Here is a 22,374-nt window from a genome sequence, read left to right as displayed (position 1 = left end):
TTATAAAAAATAACTTATTCTTTATTTAAGAAAAGATTAGATAGAATTACCTTTAAATTTTATATTTTAAAAGATTTTATCCTAACGCAAACTCTATCTGATTTGCATATGAATAAAAAAATAAAAATAAATAAAAGCAAAGTAACGCACAATGTGTTGGGTTTTTTTAGATTTTTTTTTATATGGAGAAAAAATTCAAATGCTAGTATCCAATCTCATGAATAGTTGAAGTGGTTGAGGTGAGTTAGGGTTGAGTGAGAGAGAGGTCATTTTGAAAGGAGAACACCAAACACTAGAGAGAAAAGAAGACAAAAAGTTATTTTCGTACATACACAAAGCTGTCTCTGTAAATTAGTTGCTGCAGATTCGTTAACCGTTGGATCGAGCTCAAATTTGAACAGTGCGTTCTACACATCTGGTTCTTTGATTTCACCGTTCGGATCTTCGATTTGATATTTGTAGCTGGAGATATTGGCCACGCACTGTATCTCTATTTTTGTGGTATTTTCATCTTCTTGTTCTTGTTTTGAAAGCTTTGAAACTTGGGTTGTTTGGCTTGTTGTATGCACATTTTGTGCAGTAATTTGTGACTCTCTTTTACCCTATTTTTCATCATAGTAAAGCTATATCCTGATTTTTTGGTGACTTGTGGTTTTTACTTCTCTCATTGATGAGGTTTTCCATGTTAAAAATCTTAGCTTGTTTCTAATTTCTAGTTTATGTGATTTTTCTGCTGCTATTGGGTATTATTGTACTGGTGTTAATACTTGTTGTGAGTAGATATTGTTGCTCCTCTAATTCTTGCAAGTAGGAAATTGTGTTTTATTCCTATCAATTGGCATCAGAACTCAGTTTTGGGTATTTGGTTTAACTTGTTTGAAAGATGGAGGCAAATAATTCTACTAGAATGATAAGTTTGAATTGTACTAATTACCATCTATGGAAGGAAAAAATGAAAGATTTATTATTTGTCAAAAATCTACATTTACCCTTATTTTCTACACAAAAACCAGAATCTAAAATAGATGAAGAATGAAAGTTTGAACACCAACAAATTTGTAGTTTTATTAGGCAATGGGTGGTTGATAATGTTTATAATCACATTGCTAATGAAACTTATGCTAGGGCTTTGTGGAATCAAATTGAATCCTTATATGCTTCCAAGTCTGGCAATAATAAATTGCACTTGTTGAATATGTTGATGAATTTGAGATATAAGGAGGCGTCACAAGTATTAGATCACTTGAATGAATTTTCAAGGGGTTCTGGATCAGTTGTCAAGTATGGGAATCAAGTTTGAAGATGAGGTTCAAGGATTGTGATTGCTAAATACTCTACTAGATTCTTGGGAGACATTTCGTATCTCTCTTACTAATTCTGCTCCGAATGGTAAAGTGAGCATGCAACTTGTTAAAGGTGGCATTTTAAATTAAGAGATGAGAAGGAAGACGCAGAATTCTTCGTCATATTCTGAAATGTTAGTCACTGAAACCAGGGGGAGAAATCAGAATAGAGTTTAAAAGGGTAGAGGTAAAAGTAGGAGCAAATCCAAGGGAAGATACAAGAATGTTGAGTGTCACTACTGTCACAAAATGGGTCACGTTAAAAAAATTACTATCTTTGGAAAAAGGAAAACAAAGGTAAGCAAGAAAAGAAGGATGATAGTGGAAGTGATCGTGTATCTTCTATTTCAGATGATCTTCTTACTGTTGATATTGTTGATTATGAGTATAAGGTCAATCTTGTTTCTGATGATGAGTTCAACTGGGTAATTGATAGTGGCGCCTCAATACATGTTACACCGAAGAAGGAGTTTTTCACTTCTTATACTCCAGATAATTTTGGAGTACTTAAGATGGGTAATGATGACTTGGCCAAAGTTATTGGTGTAGGAGATGTTTGTCTTGAGACCAATATGGGAATGAAGCTACTATTTAAAGATGTTAGACACGCTCCAGATGTTCGCTTGAATTTGGTTTCAGTTAAAAGGCTTGATAATGAAGGCTTTGTAAACACTTTCGACTTTAGACAATGGAAGCTTACTAAAGGCAACTTAGTGGTGACTCGAGAAAAAGGTACTTCAAGTTTGAATGTGATACATGCCATGATTGCAAAAGGTAGTGTGAATGCGTTTGAAAGTAAAGAAGTTTGTAGCTTGTGGTACAAACGACTTGGTCATATTAGTGAAAAAGGACTTAATTATTTAGCTAGAAAGGATGCTCTTTCAAGTTTAAAGAATGCAGAGTTGAAGAAATGTTCTCATTGCATGGGTGACAAATAAAGAAGATTATTCTTTAAGAAGCATCAACCTTCAAGAAAATCAGACTTCTTAAAATTGGTGCACTCCAATATTTGTGATCCTTTGAAAATACGGTTTTTTAGTAGAGCTATTTACTTTATTCCTTTTATTGATGACCATTCAAAAAAGCTTTGGACTTATGCTTTGAAAACAAAGAACCGAGCTTTAAAAAAGTTCAAACAATTCCAAACTTTGGTTGAGAGACAAACAAGTAAAAAACTTAAATGTATTCGCACTCATCATTCACATACATCCCTTCTCTCGTCCAAACGCTCCACCATGCTCTCTCCCTTGTCCTAATACTGCCACTCCCCCAACCCTTCTCACGGCAAGCTCAAGACAGAGAGTGACCTCCACTCTCTCCTCGACACCCTCAACCGCCACCTCTACGACTCCACTATCCTCTCCTACACCCATATTGACAACCCGCCGTCCTCTCCACCAATCCTAAAAGTGAAATCAGCTCCGTAAAATGGTTGCAGAGTGAAAAATTGTTACAATGATCGAAAATGATAAATTCGTTGGTGAAGTTATCAAGATCAGGAGAGAGGGAGTCCCACCAATCAACGTCAGAGTCGGAGAGCATGTCAAATTGTGAAAACATAAAAGAGCAATTGTCGAGGACCTTTAGGCAGTCTCTGAGCAAGTGTTAACCATCTTAAGTCGAACTCCAACAAATTGACCAATGGGTTGACCCATGTTAACTCCAGATCCGCATGACATCATAAGAAGAAGAAGAGAAAGATGGAAATGGTGGATTCGTGAAGCATGAGGATTTGTGAGATTCGAATAGTTGGTTTTAATCGGTGAGGGATAGTGGACGTACATGCTAATAGTGGAAATGATAGGTGAGACGCTGTAATTACTGTCTTTAATGCCGACAAAACACTAAAAGTAAAGAGTAGAATAGATGCTGAAGCCGAAACAAATGCCAACAGAAGTTGTAGATGTAGTAGGTGTGGTTCCAAAGGCAAAGGAGGGTGCGATGGTGATATGGTGACGGATTAGAAATGATGGTTGTGGTAATTAATGTAGTTCAAAGAATTAGGAATGAGAAAGGATGTATGTGAATAATAATGATGTGAGAGTTAGTAATAATGTCAGAGTTAATGACGATACTACGTGGTATTAGTTATGCCACATCAGTAATTTAATTACTGATTTATGTTTAAAATAAATTGTGAAACTAATATGTCATTTAAAAGTTATTTGAGGAATTAAATTAGTATAATTAAAATTTTAGAAAGTAAATTAATATACGAGAATCTAAAAAACTATTTTAAAAACTTACTTTAAAGATTTAGTCAGTATAACATTCAACAAAATATACAAACATTTGTTTACATTTTAATATAAGACATTGGCATTTATTGTATTGGTTTTAAATTTATTTTAATTATTTTTAATTTGGTAGTTCATTACTCAGAACGAGTGGTTAAAGCCTAACTATTATTCAGTTGGAAAACGTCATGCATCACACGTCATCATAATAATAAACTATATAACAATTGAGAAATACATAAGCAGAAAAGATAAAGTTTCCAACACCTAATTAAAAATATTATTTTATAAATATATCATAACTGATTTTAACGATCGATTTTAGTGGGTTTTTTACTTAAATGCACATGGAAAATTTTTTAATTTCCAGAATACGCATATGTAAAAATATTTTTCAAAAGAAAAAGTCTAGGGGGCCATCAATTTTTGTGATTGTTAGCCATCAACTAGCCATCAATGATGATTTGATGGTGTGAGATTGGTGTGAGATTTCATCCAATGGCTCACCTTCTTCTGCTGGTTACATGTTGGCCAAAATTCAATAAAACTGCTGGCCCCCTAGCATTGCTCTTTTCAAAATGTGCAGGATCATTTTTAGGATGACGGGCACAAAATGGATTTTCACACCATTTTTGACATGGTGGCCACGAAATGGGAGGATCATTTCACTTAGTGCACGTACGAAATGGAGAACCCATTTTCAAACGTGGCAGTAGCAAAATAGATGGACCAAATCAGGGACAGTAGACACGAATTGGGGGCACGGCAGTGGTGATACATCTCATCAATGTCAATCTGAATAAACAAAAATACACAATAAAGCACACAATGTAAGTAGCCTACCTGTTCCTGTAACTCAATAAGTTGCCTGTCTTTTTCTTGAATATGTTATTGAAGATCATGTATTTGTTTCATATGCTGAACACTTAGTGTTCTGATGTTATTTTTTTAATTTTTTATTGTTAAATTTTTATTGTATTTTTTTATTTACATGACAACTATTGTTGATATAAATTTTATTTTTATTAATTTTTATTATTTTTTGTTTATATAATGATTTTTTCTATCTTTTATTGTAGTATATTTATGTTATGTATAAAATTTTTTATTTTTTTATTTAATTTTATTCATATAAATTTTATTTATTTTTTATTATAATTTTTTTGTTAATATGATATATATTGTTGGTTGTAATTATTATATATTATGTTTGTATGATTTTTTTGTTTTTGTTTTTTATTTTTATTGTACTTTTTACTGTATTTTATTTTTGTTTTTATTATATACTAATTACATGTAATAAAAGAGTCATAAATAATAAAAAATTATAGTCCAAAATATACTAAATTAAAAAGTACTCAATTAAGAGGTTGCGAGTTTGATCTCTTATCTTTGGGTAAAAAAAAAAGTACTTACAGAACTAAAATAAATTATAAAATTTATAAGCTAATAAAAAAATAGATGTTAATCAAAATCAAAAGAATGATACTTTTAAATTCTGAGGGAAAATGGAATCTATGTTAAACTATTGGCAATGTAAAACATGATTACAATTTGAATTGTAAAAAAGCCTTTGAATAATACATAAAAATTGAAAACATGATTACAGTAAAGTATTCTACTATTTTGCCCATTTCGTGTGTGCTTGCATTGAGTTCGTCCATTTCGTGTGTGTCATAGGCGAAGTCGCCCATTTCGTGCCTGGTGCAGAAGATGTGGCCTGCATCAGATCCAATGTACTATTTTGTGCTCACCATTCTTGACTTAGCTGCCTAAAATTATTTCGTGGCTGACCCGAGCAAAATGACCGTGCGTATTTGAGGAGGAAGATCAAACCGTGCGTATATTAGAAATTAAAAAATTTTTCATGCGCATTTTAGTAAAAAAGCCGATTTTAGTGTGTAGATAATATTTTTAATATATATATAAATCATCTAAAATTGAATCATATAAAATTTTTGGAAAAGTTTAGGGACCAGCAGTTTTATTGAATTTTGGCCAGCATGTAACCAGCAGAAGAAGGTGAGCCATTGGATGAAATCTCACACCAATCTTACACCATCAAATCATCATTGATGGCTAATTGATGACTAACAATCACAAAAATTACTGGCCCCTAACATTACTCAAATTTTTTATTATTTCATAACTATTAACTTTATAATTTAAATATAGAAAATAATTCAATAATTATAAAATTAAATAAAATTCTAATTTAAATAGTCAAACTTCATTATTTTTTAAATTTTTAAAACTTTAATCATAAATAAAAAAATAATTCATAAGTATAGAATTTGAATAAAAATTTTAATTTATTTTAAATTTAATTAATTATCTTTAATTATCTTAAAAAATAATTTTTAAAATTAAAACTATAAATAAATATATAATTTAAAATTAATTTAAAATAGAACTTTTGAAAAGTTTTGAGTGTTACATAACATCCCATAGTAATTTAGCTGCTGATTTACGTTAAAAATAGATTGTGGAACTCATATGTCATTTGAAGGTTATTTGAGGAATTAAATTAGTATAATTAGAATTTTAGGAGTTAAATTAATATACAAAAATTTAAAAAACTACTTTAAAGATTTAGTCCATATAACATTCAACAAAATATACAGACATTTGTTTCCATTTTAATATAAGACATTGGCATTTATTGTATTGGTTTTAAATTTATTTTATTTATTTTTAATTTGGTAGTTCATTACTCAGAACGAGTGGTAAAAAGGTTGGAAAACGTCATGCATCACACGTCATCATAATAATAAACTATGAATGTAACAATTGAGAAATACATAAGTAGAAAAGATAAAGAAGTTTCCAACACTTAATTAAAAATATTATTTTATAAATATATGACAACTGATTTTAACGTGAATTTTAGTGTGTAAATAATATTTTTAATAAATTATTCAATTGGAAAATGTCATACAACAAACGTCATAATAATAGACTATGAATAGTTGAATATAAACACTGAGAAATACATAAGCCGAAAAGATAAGGAAGCTTCCAACATCTAATTAAAAGTCTACTCAAATCATTTGACCTCACCTAACTATACATGAATTATACAAAGAAAGAATGATGGACATAAAAATCTCATCATAAGACCCAGATAATTGGCCTTAATTAGCTTCAACAATCTCTTCCATAGTTCTTCCAACATGTACTTTTCTTTGTTACTTAAACATCAATTCTTACCAATCATCGTCATCATCATAATAAGTATTATCACCCTCACCAAAGTTGGTTGCTTCGAGTTCAATTTCCCTACATTCCAACCACAAGATGAATCTCATTTACTGCTAAGCAAAAACTCAAAAATCTACCTAGACGCCATCCAAGTAACCCCTGATATCCGTGGTGAAATACGCCATTATTCAGGACGGACATTCCACAATAAACCATTCAGATTATGGAGCAAGAACAAGAAACAAATTGCAAGTTTCACCACCACTTTTGTTCTTAACATCAATCCTCAAACTTCCCCTGGTGGAGAGGGCTTGGCCTTCATCTTAACCGCAAACACCGCTCTCCCGGACAACAGTTCGGGAGAGTGGCTGGGAATTGTGAACGCCACAACTAATGGAACTTCTCAAGCTGGGATTCTTGCTGTGGAATTTGACACAAGAAAAAGTTTTGCAGAAGATGGCCCTGATAACCACGTTGGTATTAACATAAACAGTGTCTATTCCATCAAACAGGAACCATTGTTAATCAAAGGGATTAATATTTCATCAGGTATTAATGTAACTATAAGAATTCAGTATGATAATGATGTTATATCCGTGTTTGGTTCCATGAGTACAAGAACTTCGCCAATGGAGACGCTTTTGGTATCTCCACCACTTAATCTTTCTTCCTATCTTCAGGAAGAGGTTTATGTCGGATTCTCTGCTTCAACGAGTAACTACACTGAGTTGAATTGTGTTAGAGCATGGGAGTTCAACGGTGTAGATATCATTCATGATGATAAGAACCTGTTGTGGATTTGGATAACTGTTGCAACCGTTATTATTATTATTATGATTGGTGGTGTTGTGTTTCTCCTAATTTGGCGAAGGAATCATGGTGTGGGAGCTTCAGGAGATGCATACCCGAGGATAGAGGATCAGATTCAACATTCATCCATGGCTCCAAAGAAGTTCCGGTTAAAGGAAATTAGAAAAGCAACGGGCGGATTCAGCCTTCAAAACAAGCTTGGTGAAGGTGGTTTTGGAACAGTTTATAAAGGGCTACTCGAAAACAAGGAGATAGCTGTAAAGAGTCACTCGAAGGATTCGCGCCAAGGGAAGCAAGAATTCATAGCCGAAGTCACAACAATCGGAAGCCTCCACCACAAGAATTTGGTCAAACTGATTGGTTGGTGCTATGAAAAAGGAGAGCTCCTTCTTATTTATGAGTACATGCCTAATGGAAGCCTAGACAAGTACCTATTCGATAAGAAAAAAAATCTTGGCAATGAATTTGGGGAAGGATTTAACAATTCAACACTAAATTGGGAAACTAGGCAGAGAGTGATATATGGTGTGGCTCAAGCATTGGACTATCTCCACAATGGTTGTGAGAAAAGGGTGCTTCATAGGGACATCAAGGCCAGCAACATAATGTTAGATTCAGAATTCAATGCCAAGTTAGGGGATTTCGGATTGGCGCGAACCATTCAGAAGAGAAATGAAACTCACCATTCCACAAAGGAGATTGCAGGGACGCCAGGGTACATGTCCCCGGAAACATTCCTCATCGGAAGGGCGACGGTGGAAACCGATGTGTACGCGTTCGGCGTTCTTGTGTTGGAAGTAGTGTGCGGAAGAAGGCCAGGGAATGTGAACGGACAGGATGATTACAAGAACAGCATTGTGTATTGGGTTTGGGAGCTTCACGGAGAGGGGAGAATAGTGAGTGCTGTGGACAAAAAGATAAGTAAAGAAGAGATGAAGGATGAAGAAGCTTCTAGAGTTCTTGTTTTGGGGTTGGCTTGTTGCCATCCAAACCCGCACCATAGGCCTTCAATGAGAACTGTTCTGCAAGTTCTGAACGGGGAAGCACAGCCGCCAGTGGTGCCTCAAGAGAGGCCTGCTTTTGTGTGGCCTGCTGTGCCTCCATCTTTCAATAAAGGTGAAGATACTTATTCAGTCCTCAATGGACAAGTCACTCCCATATTCACTGATATCACTGGTAGGTGATCCAACATTCAGACCATCATTTTAATCAAGCCTGGAAATTAAGATGATCATAGTTGATTAATGCCTCTTGCATTGCAGTTACTGATGATTATTTTATGTATCTTTGTTGAGTTTATTACCATATAATTGGCAGCTAATTGTGTACTATATACGCTATATAATATAGCTTCGTATATATATGTATAAAAATATTATTTATATATTAAAATTAGTTATTATTATATATTTATATAAAATTAGAATTTAATTTTGATGTACTAATAAAGTGTTTTTGTAATTTAGATGATTATTTATGTAGATAATAAAAAAAATCATTTTTATTGATATAGTATTATATATTTAAATGTATATTAAAATTATTTTACACTAATTATATTAAAAATTAAATTTTAAAAATATATGTATAATTTAATTTATATTTAATATATATTTTATATTTTAATTTTTTAATAAATATTTTATACTTTGGTGACTAATTATTATGTACATCTATCATAATTGATGTATATATATATATATATAGGCACTAGTCTCTTTGTGGGTACTGGTTACACTTGCACATGTTCATCCTTTAGCTTTTTGGACAATGGGAATATATTATGCCTTTTTTCTTGTGGTAAAATTTTCTCTTATAGAATGAATAACTAATGTTTTGCTATTCACAATAGTCAATAGGTCTATAACTTGGTCATACAAAAGAATAAATAAAAGCGAGGAACTATAAAACATTGTTAAAAGTTGTCATAGTAAGTTTCAACGGAAAATGATCTTCTCAATTCTTACTATCTAATTGTAAAGCAAAATAATATTTTTTGGTGACTAATATTATTTAGTATTTATTATAGTCAAACAATTGCGAGAACACTCTTGGAATTTTCGGGCACGAACATAGTTTGACTAATATTTTGTATATAATATTTAATGATATTTATTTTATACACTTATTTATTATATCTAATCGTATCTTAATAAAAAATAATTTTTTTAAATATATCTAAATATCATCACATATTAATATATTCTTTTTTATTTTTAACATGTATTTTTAAAATAAATTTTAAAATTATATATATTATTATTTATTAAAATAAAAATATTTTATATAATTAAAATAAAAAATTAAAAAATTAATTTATGTTTTAATATCAGTAAATATCACAATATTATATATATATGTGTGTGTTATAAAATTTTAAAATTTGTGTATTAACGTATTTTGTATCACGTCGTGTTCTGTATATGTGCATCATAGATTACAATAATAATTCATAAATGGTGAAAACTCAGATACAGTCGACTTCACGTGAAGTGATAGTTAAGAGCTGTTAAATGAAAATTTAGTCAAATTAGTCAAATCATCTAATGACTCTCAATTATCAACTTAACGTAAAATCGACTACATCTAAGTTTCCACCTTCATAAATAGAACAAAAGAAGAGATGTTAATTTTGAAAAGAATAGAAATTAAAAGTGTATTACTAAAATATGAATACCAATGAATGATGAGAATTCTGATATATATCTGATGGGCTTATAGAAGAAGATGCAATATATATTTCCTCAATTATGACCAAATCAAATTTCATCACCTTCATAGAGGTGGAAGCTCCCTTACTTGCACACTAAAAAATATGAGAGGTTTTGCACCTTTAATTTGAGGGAGGATAATAATTTTTTTATATACATTCTGTTTAACAGTCATAACAAAATGTGTTCTTCTACTACTGTTAAAAATTCTGTCTATTACTTGACTACTGTTAAAATTTAAATTCGGGTACAAGAGGTAACATATTTAACTACTCAATTAAAGACTCAGCTGCGCACAGTAGTAACGTTTAATTAGTTGGGAGCGCATACTTGTGATTTTATTTTTGGGCAGATGCATTATCTGTTTTTCTAAAACTCGTGAAAAAACTTCTTACACTCATCCAACATTGGTTTTGTTAGTGGTCCTTTTTCTGGGCCTTAGGGTACCGAAAACGAGAATGTATAATCAACCTTGCGGACAAGACCAAAACATAAAAACGATAGGTTATGATAAGCATCCATTACAAAAAGTGACTAGGCATATAGCCCAAAAACTAAGATTGGCAATACTGATAATCAACCATCCTCCAACAGTCCAACTGTGGACCCTGAAAAAAAAAAAAAATCCTCCAACCCTAATAGTCCCTCCTCTTTAAATAGTTTCGTTCTTTCGGCTGCCAACCCTGTACTTAAGACTACGCAAAAACTAGTGGTATTTTACTTTTATTAGTTTAATTTTTGGTTCCACAAATTTTCGGTTTCTGTGTTAGGTTTCTCTTTGCTCCTTTTTTATGTTCATATCTTAATGGTTTCCGGTTAGGTTGACACAAGAAAGCCATGTGATGAATTTGGATTTACATTTTCTCACGACGGTCGTCTGAGAATCACTTGATGCAAATGATCCGCTATTTCTGATGGTTTTCATTTTTATTTTCCTATAAAACTCTCCTCTTTCCTTCTTCTCTTCCATTCGCGCAGAATGATTTCTACTGTGAAATTTTGGTATTTCAGTTTGAAACATGGTTTTTGCTCATTTTTTTTTAGGTTGCCAACGACATAAAAGCTATGTGGTTCTTTATTGTAAATTCTCTGTTTATGATTTTTTATATAATGAATTAATTTGTTTTTCTTTTAATAATTATTAAACTCGTATTTAATTTAGATTTTATTCCTTCCATTAAATATATAATGGGAATAGCATTTTTGAAGTTGAAAAATAATTTTAGAAATAAATATTAATATAATTGTTCTTTTGAGATAAGAGACATCTATTGTTAACACAACATACAACAAGCTATTTTTTTTCTTTCTTGTCATCACAACAAATTATTCCTGACATTAATTAAATTGCAACTACTAATAAGGACAATATAAAAATTGTTTGTATCTGAACTATTCATGTGGTACAAAGTTTTAATATCTTTTTGAGTGTATTGTTTTTTTTTTTTTGTTAATTTTGGATCTTGATGGTAAATGAATGTGTGTTTTGATATTTTTGAAGGTGATGTTTCACAAAATAATTTTATTTATGCCAAAAATATTATATGCCAAGAAGTCTTGAATATTTAAGAATCCATTGAGATGAAGAGCAAGTTAGAAATAATATAGGATGGGGTGAGATGGAGAGAGTGCAATGACAAATATTTCTTGTAGAAGGTTTAGAAAGAATTTATCCTCTTCACTCAGAAGAAAAAGTAATGTATACTTATTATAAAAGAACTATAAATTATTGGAAAGCTTTCAGATATACCACACCACTTTAGTGGAAATCTGCAATTCCATGTACGACCTAAAATGAAAAAAATTATTGCAAATTATTTGGCCATAATTTCACCATTTCACTTGTGCCCAATCATAATTTTTCTACAATACAATTATCTTCCAAATAAAATTTAAAAGAAATACTAAAAAATTATTAAAATTTATTATTTTTAATTATTAATTAGTAGAATAAAATATGTTGTTAAATTATTAAACTAAAATAATTGGGCCAATAACTAAAAATAATGGTAAAAAATAATAAATTTTAATTATGAGTGCTAGAGAATCTGCAGATTTTATGATTTGTAATCATTAATTAGTTATCATTAATATTTTTAATAGTGTAAGATTAGATTATATCTAATGATGTAGAATTACTTACTTTTTTTATTAAATAAGTGCTAATCAAATTTTAATAAAAATACTATCTCTTTAGACTTTTTCAATTATCCTCTAACTCTAACAGTAACAATTTTCAAAATTCAATATACATTTGTTAATGCAGTACTTCTATCATCCGGAATAATTAAAATAAGGATTTAATTAACTTATGTTCTAAGAATAAGGACATATTTTAAAAAGATAAGAGTAAACACCTAACTCTTTTGATGAAGGACAAAGCGATCTCTGTTTAAAAAAGGATACTTCGACCCTCAACATTTTTATTTTGGGACAATACGATCCTTTTGTTAAAAAATTTATTAAATAATAATAAAAATTAGTTTTGTGCGGGTTATATTTGTATTTTGTGGGGGGTTTTAAACCTCCACACACTGTTAATGAGTTTGTTTTTGAAAAATTTCTTCACCAATGGTGGTTAAGCGAAGAAAATCCATTGATGAAAATGATGTTGCAAAAAAAGTAATTGTAATACCTTTAAAGAAAAAAATAACATCGAATAAGAAATGAAAGAAGAGAATTTTAATGTTGATAATTTTGGTATTGATGATGATAGTAGAAGAGATAATGATGATGATAAAGTATGGTTATACAATAAAAATAATAGAGGTAGGAGGAATAATAATGAGGATGAAAAAATAGTGGTAGCAGTAGTAGTAATGGATTATATTGTGGAAAAGATTTTTGTGGGAATTTTAAACTCCCACAAAATACAAATAAAATTCTCACAAAATTTATTTTTGTTATTATTTAACAATTTTTTTAACAGAGAAATCGTATTGTCTCGAAATAAAAAGGTTGAGGACTGAAATGTCCCTTTTTTTACAGGAATCGCTTTGTCCTTCGTAAAAATGGACAAGGACCGAATTGGGTCTTTACTAAAAAAGATAACAATAAAATTTTTTAATACTTTTATTGTATTTAATGCATTGAAAATATAAAAATAAATAATTTTTGTAATAACTTTTGTAAAATATATATTTTTAATTTTTATGGTATGCTTAATTTATGTTCTTAAGGCACAAGTTAACAAAATTCTTAAAATAATACTACACAAATAAAAATATAAAATAATAAAATTTATATATTTAAGATAATTCACATAAACAATTCAAATGCACTTCAATATTACACCAATGTCCTAAAATAAAAAAAAAGGGTAATTCTCTATATCTGATTTACTTGTAAGTTTTACTAGGTATGCTTTATATATTACTTTTGGACAACCCTCTCAACAACTAAGAAATCCATTCAAAAAATACCGAAACTAGTTGAAGTAATGAGCTCCTAATATATCAATATTGGGGCTCATTACTTCAATCGAGATAATGAAAAATTATTTTGTCTTTTTAGTTAGAGCAATTACTTAGAAATACATTTTTTAAAATATTCCTTCCTATCTAATAGAAAAGGATCCCATGATCTTTAACTGATCTTATTTGAGATTGCAAATTCCAAGTTTGTCTATGAAGAGTAGATCTAATTATATTAGTGTCTATAATGGATTGTTTTTGTATAATACTAATCGATAGGGTCTCATTGGTAATTACTACAAAATCTCGTATATTAGAATCCATAGTTATGGTTATGTATCTGAGTCCATTAGTATGGAACATTCTCTTTTTCAAGTGAAATCCTTTAGTATATGAAAGAGTGAAAAAGTATTTTCGTTGTTGTAGAATAAGAAGTCTTTGTATCTTAATGCATGTATTTAATTTATTCGGAGCTATTAGAGCAGGATCCACTTTTTGGAGAATATGAGTTGAAACAATAACAAGAATATTTTTAGTGGAACATCTTTCATAATTGCTGAAGAGATAGTTCACTAATAGATCAAGGGATAAGTAATTCGACTCATTCACATTCATTGGATAATGGAGATGGAATAGCCGTCAGTTGGTTAGGACATCCTAGTTTTAGAGATAAAGAAGAGCGTAAACTTTTTGTAAAGCTATGCTTACTTTAATTTTTTTGAGATATTTTCAGTTGTTTTGATAGACGAAGACAGAATTATTAGAATTGATATTCTTTTTCGAAGTATAATATTGAATAGGTAAGTGTAATTGCTTCTGCAGAATAAATGTAAAAACTGAAAAAGATAATCAATTCAATGAAACATAAATTATAGTATCATAACCATTTCTTTATCTACATCCACAAATTTATTTAATTTCTATTCATATTTTATATTGTGAACAGACATTTTTATTTATATAATTTTTATTTTTTATGTTTTTAATATATAAATATTATAATTGATCGAATTCGTTTGACCTAAAGATGATTTTATTTTCTACTTTAAAATTTTTTATGATGTTAAAATTATTATTTATTAGATATTAAATAAGTTCATTAAACAAGTATATTTTACATATTTTATCCAATACTTAATAAAATAAATTAATTAACAAAAAATAAAAAATAGATATTTTTATATCTTATAAGAATAAAGATAACTTCTTTATTTGACAAAAATTTATTAATATTTTTTAATTAAAAAAATTAATCATGATTATATATATTATTAAATATATAATATTATATTTGATTGTAAAAAATTTTAATTTTGGATCTCTTTTCTACTAAAATTTTAGATCCATCCTGTTCAAAACTTTTTTTATAGATAAATTGTGATAAATGACTGAGTACTAAATTTATCATAAAGATCCATAACAATACCAAAATTTAATCATACAAATTACGCTAAACAATCACCAAGATTTAATAAGGAATTACATAGTCACTAAACCATAGTAGTAGATTCTCATTATTTAGTATATTTATATAGAAAAATAAGTATATATAATGATTCTTACCGAATCAACCATTTACAATCATTTATAAAATCTTTACACATTATTTGAGGTTAGAGATGAGAGTAAGTTAAGCAAAATTCAAGTTCACAATCTACACTTAAACTCACGAATTGATTTAAATAATAATATAAATATAATCAATAATTTTATATATAAATAAATTATAACTTATATATATTATTTATCTATCAATTATAATTTATTTCTTATATTAAATTTTACATAGCAAGATGACTATAAAATTTTATATCAAAACATTAATTAAATTTATTATGTTTTAGTTCATTTTTTATTCAACTTCTAATAAAATAAAAAAATATTTCAATTTAGATATGACAAAATAAAAAGCAATGCACACTCGTTTTAATAGACTTCAATACTAAAAACACAAGGGTAATTGACAACATGGTGCTTTTGGATAAGGGTATCACAGGTTGAAGGTTTTCCTTGTACTCCCTTTTTATGGAGTATATTGTAGATTTCTGGCAATCAATAATGTCCGTTACAATATTTTAATATAGATCTAGACGCCTATAAATAATGGAATAGCAGATTTCTAATAAAGTGGTTTGGTACATATGAAAACTTTCTTAAATTATTAAGTTGTTGATAAAAATATTCTTTAAATTTATTAATAATATAGGCCTGTTATATATACAAGTCTTTTTGGCTTACAAGCTATATAAGTTGACCCAACCCAAAAAAAAAAAACCACGCGCACTACACTCTTTAGAATGGAGTGTAAACGCACGCGCCTTACACAACGGTTGCGTTTTTCTAAAACACGCTCATTATGGCAAACTCTTCCTCTTCTTCCTCAATCAAAACGCAAACCGTCAAGTTTCAAGCTACATTTGAAACAAATTACGATTATGAAGAAACGTTCCAACTCCTCGCGAAAACTAGAAGAAATCAAGCAGAAAGCATAGAAATCTCCATAAAAAACACCAAAAAGAAGGAACAAACATTATTCAAGGTACTATTTTACTGTTCTTCAAGGTTTTTCACATTTCTGTTTCTGATTTCAAAATCGAAGCACTATATTGTCAGTATTTCTCGCTCTGTTTCTTCTAAGTTCTTCTAGATTTTACTGTTCTTCTTGTTTTAGATCTCATATTACTATTCTGATGAAACTATTCTTCGTTTACGCTATCTAACATACTTCTAGTGAATGCTTTAATGTATGTTTTGATCTATTTGGTACAAATTTTGTGCATATTTACATATTTTTTAAGTAGGTTTGTGCATGTTTACATGAAAGACTCTTCCTCTTCTAACTAATTTTTTGGTGTATATGGCGAATTTTTGGGTGTATATGGCCGATTGTCGGGTGTATATCTCGGACTAGGCATGCGACCGTTGATTCTAGTGGCATTTTGAACTTAAATATATTTCTGAACTCCTATAATGTCATATAATCCAAAAAATGTAGAGGTGTATGGGACTGATATATATATTAGGAGTTTTGAAGTCTAACTGTTACTATTCTAATTGTGCTTGACCTTGTAGTGTCATTTTATGGATGTTTCGGTAAATTGAATATGATTTTGAACTGATTTAATTTTGTTTAATTAAAAAAAATAAAATGGTTATGGGACTGGGTTTGGGTGTATGTGTCTGATATTGGAGTGTATCTGACTGATCTATGGGTGTATGTCTCTGATTTTTGGGTGTATTTTTTATCTATTGACAGCATTTCTTTTTCATTGCAGTGAAAATGAAAAGCAAAAACCAAGGTGGAAAAAAATACAATGTAAGCACAAATATATGTTTTAGAACAAGTCAATTTTTTCTAATACAAATATATCTTATTCTAATGACTCTAATTTTGCTTTGTTTATAGCAAACCAAAGACTTGAAGTGTGCAACCCATTCGTTGAGTGAAAAATTTGGAAAAATGAGCGAGAAAAAGAAAGTAATTGTTCAGAATTTAGGTTTTGGTGGACTGATACACATCCCGCCACTAAGGGTGCATCACAAACTATTAAAGGAGTTGGCTAACTCCTTTAAATTGGGGAAAAACACACTCAAAACCAGCTACGGTTCATTTAGAGTTGAACCCAGCACAATAGGGGCTGCGCTTGGCCTTAACACACCAGGTAACTCATTACAGAAAACATCTATACTTCCATTCTTCGTAATATATTATTCTGCTATCATATAATCAAGAAACAAACATAGGTGTATATGAGTGATATTGGGGTGTATATGACTGATATTGGGGTGTATATGACTGATGTTGGGGTGTATATGAGTGATATTGGGGTGTATATGAGTGATGTTTGGGTGTATTTCAAGTGATTTTTAGTTTAAGTTGTTTTCTTTTTTTGTAGGAGATCTATTTCCTGAGAAAGTCAGTTATAAGGAACTTTTTGAAGAGAACAAACAGATTTTTAAAAGATTCCAGGGGAAGACTCTAAGAAATCTGACGGATGAGATGATGAGTATCGCTGTTGGAAATGAACAGGATCGCCTCATGTTCAAGAGGATTTTCATCCTCTATATACAGATGACGTTCCTGTTGCCAACCACAATAAACAAAATCTCTCCCGTGCACCTAGCTCCAATTTTCAAGATAGACAAAATAAAGGAGGGCACTGGGGAGCCCATGTTATGAATTTCATCATCAAGGGTATAACTAATTACAATCTGAAAAAAAAAAGTCAATCGACGGCTGCCTGTTTGCCCTGATGATAGCCTATTTTTATATGTCAAAAAACAAAGACAAGAAAGGAGAAGAAAGACCTGCACAACCCTGGATTGCCAATTGGAATAGAGAGCAGTTGGTTGAAAGGATGAGAGCAGAAATAGATGGACATATGGTAAGTGAAGAGAATACCTTGAGTGTATTTTATTTACGTGGATGCTGTTAACTAACATTTCTACTATTTCAGGGAATGGTAAAAGATGGCAGAAACAAAAGAAAAATTGAAAGAAATAAAGAAAAAAGAAAAGAAAGAAAAAATAAAAAAAAATAAAAAGAAGAAGGCAAGTTCATCATCATCTGAGAGTGATACATCTGAAACTGAAATCTATTCTTCCTCTGAGTCTGAAACTGAAGAAGACTCAGAGGAACCAAAAAGGAAACAACCCACATGAACAGCAAAAAAGTAAGTAATATACTTGGGTATATTTGTCACTTTTAGGGTGTTTTTTACTAATGATTGTTTGCCTTGTAGAATGGATCCAAAAAAAGGAAGCAGATTCAGGAGGATTCCAATTCAGAAACTGAATCGAATGATGAGTAAGATTATGAAATTATTATTGCTTTCTTTTTTGTTTATTCTCAAAATTTGATGAATTAACACACTGTTTCTCATTAACTTCCAGAAGTGAAGAATCATCACCAATAAATAAACAAAAAACAAAGAAAAAAATTTCAGACTATAGCCAAAAAGTAAGCACTGCTTTGGATAGTATTTTATGATCAATTTTATTTTGTTTTTCTCATTCACTATTTTTTTTCCAGGACGCAATTCAAAAAAAGAAAGCTCATTGTTGAGGATTCGTCCCCTGAACAAACTCAATCCTATGATGGGTAAGATACTTTGTAAAGCTATATTACCGTTTATCATCAAAATTATATTTGTTAACATGTTCTTTTATGCATGTAATGCCATATCTAAACTTGAAACTGAAGTATTAGAAGAATTGTTAAGGGAATCAAAAAAGAAGAAAGCCAATGAAAAAGCTGCTGCACAGGAATTTGTTATATTTGGGTGCATAGTATGCATTCTAAGGTGTTTTTGTTTGCTGATAATTGTTTTTGGATTCCCATGAAGAAGGGAGCTCCACTGCCATCGATAGAAGGTCACTATGACTCATCTAAAACGTAAGAATCTTTATTTGATAAAATCTTGTTATCCTGATTTAAGTGTATAGTATTTTTACTGAATGATGTTTACTCTATGCTTAGAATCTCCGAGGTGAACTTAGGAAGTGAGAATGATCCTTTGTCTCAAGGACAAATAGATCAAAGCAGCATAAACAAACCGGAGAATAGCATGTAATTTCTCTTTCTAATACCGGTTGCTTTTATCTTTTATTTCCTTCTGCTTTTAATTCTGTATATATTTTTTAGAAAAAAAGCCCTTTACTATTTTATTTAAGAGAAAAAAGGCAGAAAAAAACTGGAAATACATAATTTCTCAAAAAACAAAGCCTGTGTTTCTTTTGAATGCTTAAGGTATATTTTGACTTTTTTGGGTGTATTTCAGGTTGAGTCTGGCAGAAGAATCACCCAATGACCCAACTGAACAGAACATGATGGTTGTGAGGGTAGAGACACAGTCACAAACTGAAGTGCTTTCAATGTGAGTTTTACAAGTAAATTTCAACATTATAATCATGAATTTTCACGGGCTTTCTTAACTTTTTATTTTTATCTTGTTTAGAGTTCTGATTCAAGTTTATCTCTCTCTGTCCCAGACAACTCCTGGGCCAGAAATTGAACAAACCCCTGCAAAGTCTCCAAGTGAGAAAATTAATGAAGAAAGAACAAAAAGGTAAAGAATAATGTTGGCATGTATTTGGTTATTGTTTGGGTGTATATTGTCCTTGTTAGGGTGTATATTTTACTTACTTGGGTGTATATCTTGACATAAGATCTATAACTATTTTTTTATAATATGATTCGTTTTATCTAACCCTGCAGTACTCCAGAACTCCCGAAACCTAATGAAAGCACATTGATGAGCGGATAATTTGTACGCTTTTTGGCATTGTTTTTAGTATGTTTTTAGTATGATCTAGTTGGTTTTTAGTATATTTTTATTAGTTTTTAGTTAAAATTCACTTTTCTGGACTTTGCTATGAGTTTGTGTGTTTTTCTGTGATTTCAGGTATTTTCTGGCTGAAATTGAGGGACCTAAGCAAAAATCTGATTCAGAGACTAAAAAGGACTGCAGATGTTGTTGGATTCTGACCTCCCTGCACTCGAAGTTGGATTTTCTGGAGCTACAGAAGGCCAATTGGCGCGCTCTCAACGGCGTTGGAAAGTAGACATCCTGGGCTTTCCAGCAATATATGATAGTTCATACTTTGCCCAAGATTTGATGGCCCAAACCGGTGTTCAAAGTCACCCTCAGAAATCCCAGCGTTAAACGCCGGAACTGGCACAAGAATGGGAGTTAAACGCCCAAACTGGCACCAAAGCTGGCGTTTAACTCCAAGAAGAGTCTCTACACGAAAATGCTTCAATGCTCAGCCCAAGCACACACCAAGTGGGCCCGGAAGTGGATTTTATGTCATTTACTCATCTCTGTAAACCCTAGGCTACTAGTTTTCTATAAGTAGGACCTTTTACTATTGTATTTTCATCTTTTGATCACTTTAGATCTCTAGATCATCTTTGGACATCTAGTTCTTAGATCATTGGGAGGCTGGCCATTCGGCCATGCCTAGACCTTGTTCTTATGTATCTTCAACGGTGGAGTTTCTACACACCATAGATTAAGGTGTGGAGCTCTGCTGTACCTCGAGTATTAATGCAATTACTATTGTTCTTCTATTCAATTCCGCTTGTTCTTATTCTAAGATATCACTTGCTCTTCAACTTGATGAATGTGATGATCCGTGACACTCATCATCATTCTCACCTATGAACGCGTGCCTGACAACCACCTTCGTTCTACCTTAGATTGGGTGGATATCTCTTGGATTCTTTAACCGGAATCTTCGTGGTATAAGCTAGAATTGATGGCGGCATTCAAGAGAATCCGGAAGGTCTAAACCTTGTCTGTGGTATTCTGAGTAGGATTCAATGATTGAATGACTTTGACGAGCTTCAAACTTCTGAGGGCTGGGCGTTAGTGACTGATGCAAAAGAATCACTGGATTCTATTCCGACCTAATTGAGAACCGGCAGATGGATAGCCGTGCCGTGACAGGGTGCGTTGAACATTTTCACTGAGAGGATGGGAGGTAGCCACTGACAACGGTGAAACCCTTGCATACAGCTTGCCATGGAAAGGAGTAAGAAGGATTGGATGAAGACAGTAGGAAAGCAGAGAGACGGAAGGGACCAAGCATCTTCATATGCTTATCTGAAATTCCTACCAATGAATTACATAACTATCTCTATCTCTATCTTTATGTTTTATTCATCATCCATAACCATTTGAGTTTGCCTGACTAAGATTTACAAGGTGACCATAGCTTGCTTCATACCAACAATCTCTGTGGGATCGACCCTTACTCGCGTAAGGTTTATTACTTGGACGACCCAGTACACTTGCTGGTTAGTTGTGCGAAGTTGTGTTTATGCCATGGTATTGAACACCAAGTTCTTGGGTTCATCACTGGGGATTATTTGAAGTTGTGAAAAGTATTGATCACAATTTCGTGCACCACACACCCACAACTCCACCAACTCCATCCAAAATGTAAGTTCAGCAGGGTAAAATTTGGTTTTCAATATCATTCGTCTATTCTTATTCTTATAGTACGTTACATGTCATCACGCAGTAATCCAACCCCAGAAGACGCTGCTGCACTGATGATAATGGCACGGACAGCATCCTACATTCTTAAAGAAGGTCTGATGCCATCATTCAGCCTTGGTTTGACTGATTCAAGCCAAGAAGAAGTAGCAACGCAAGAGGCATAGAGGGCAAAAACTCCTAAAACGCCAAAACTAATAGAACAATTAGGGGAGCTGGTGGAAAAAATTACAAGCAGTGGGGTGAAAATAGAAGGTAAAAGTCCACAAATTCAAAAGCAGGGTGGCAAAGAAAGTTTTGAAAAGTTTGAAACTATTGCGAGGACTAACGAGATCTCGGCTGAAATGAAAGAGAAATGCTACGTCTGGGCCACACGTGTGAAGACATACATAGATGGAAGCACTAATGAGTATGATGCTATATGTACATTCAATGCCCAAGATTGATATATTTTGTCAAAAGTCCACTTTGCATCTCTGAAAGCTGATACACATATAGAAACTGAGGTAATATTAGAATAACATTAATGATTTTATCATGAAATGTAACTACAATGTTGATTGATGTAAATTGATTTGGGCTTTTTTTTCTAGATTGTCTCTGCCATGTGCCTCATCCTTAACCAGCAAAATGTTAAAAGATTTCAAGAAGAAATA

At 31.3% G+C, this 22,374-nt stretch overlaps 1 protein-coding gene and 1 non-coding gene across 2 annotated transcripts; both read left to right on the top strand.

Annotated features, from left to right (window-relative positions):
- Positions 1 to 6,645: 6,645 nt before the first annotated feature.
- On the top strand, positions 6,646 to 8,986 carry LOC112710399 (probable L-type lectin-domain containing receptor kinase S.5). Its single transcript, XM_025762599.3, has one exon. It carries the CDS (start codon positions 6,754 to 6,756, stop codon positions 8,773 to 8,775), a length of 2,022 nt encoding a protein of 673 aa, XP_025618384.1. The 5' UTR covers positions 6,646 to 6,753; the 3' UTR covers positions 8,776 to 8,986.
- A 2,148-nt stretch (positions 8,987 to 11,134) lies between these two features.
- LOC112713737 (small nucleolar RNA Z161/Z228) lies at positions 11,135 to 11,222 on the top strand. The gene has a single exon (XR_003158706.1). It is a non-coding gene; the product is annotated as a small nucleolar RNA Z161/Z228 (small nucleolar RNA).
- Positions 11,223 to 22,374: the final 11,152 nt, after the last annotated feature.

This window comes from Arachis hypogaea, chromosome 9, assembly GCF_003086295.3.
Source record: "Arachis hypogaea cultivar Tifrunner chromosome 9, arahy.Tifrunner.gnm2.J5K5, whole genome shotgun sequence".
NCBI classification, from domain to species: domain Eukaryota; kingdom Viridiplantae; phylum Streptophyta; class Magnoliopsida; order Fabales; family Fabaceae; genus Arachis; species Arachis hypogaea.
Note: the sequence above shows the minus strand (reverse complement) of the source record. Positions and strands in the feature narration are given on the sequence as shown.

What these genes read in the sequence shown, in the direction of transcription:
- LOC112710399 (XM_025762599.3), top strand. Translation starts at nt 6,754, where the DNA reads ATGTACTTTTCTTTGTTACTTAAACATCAATTCTTACCAATCATCGTC.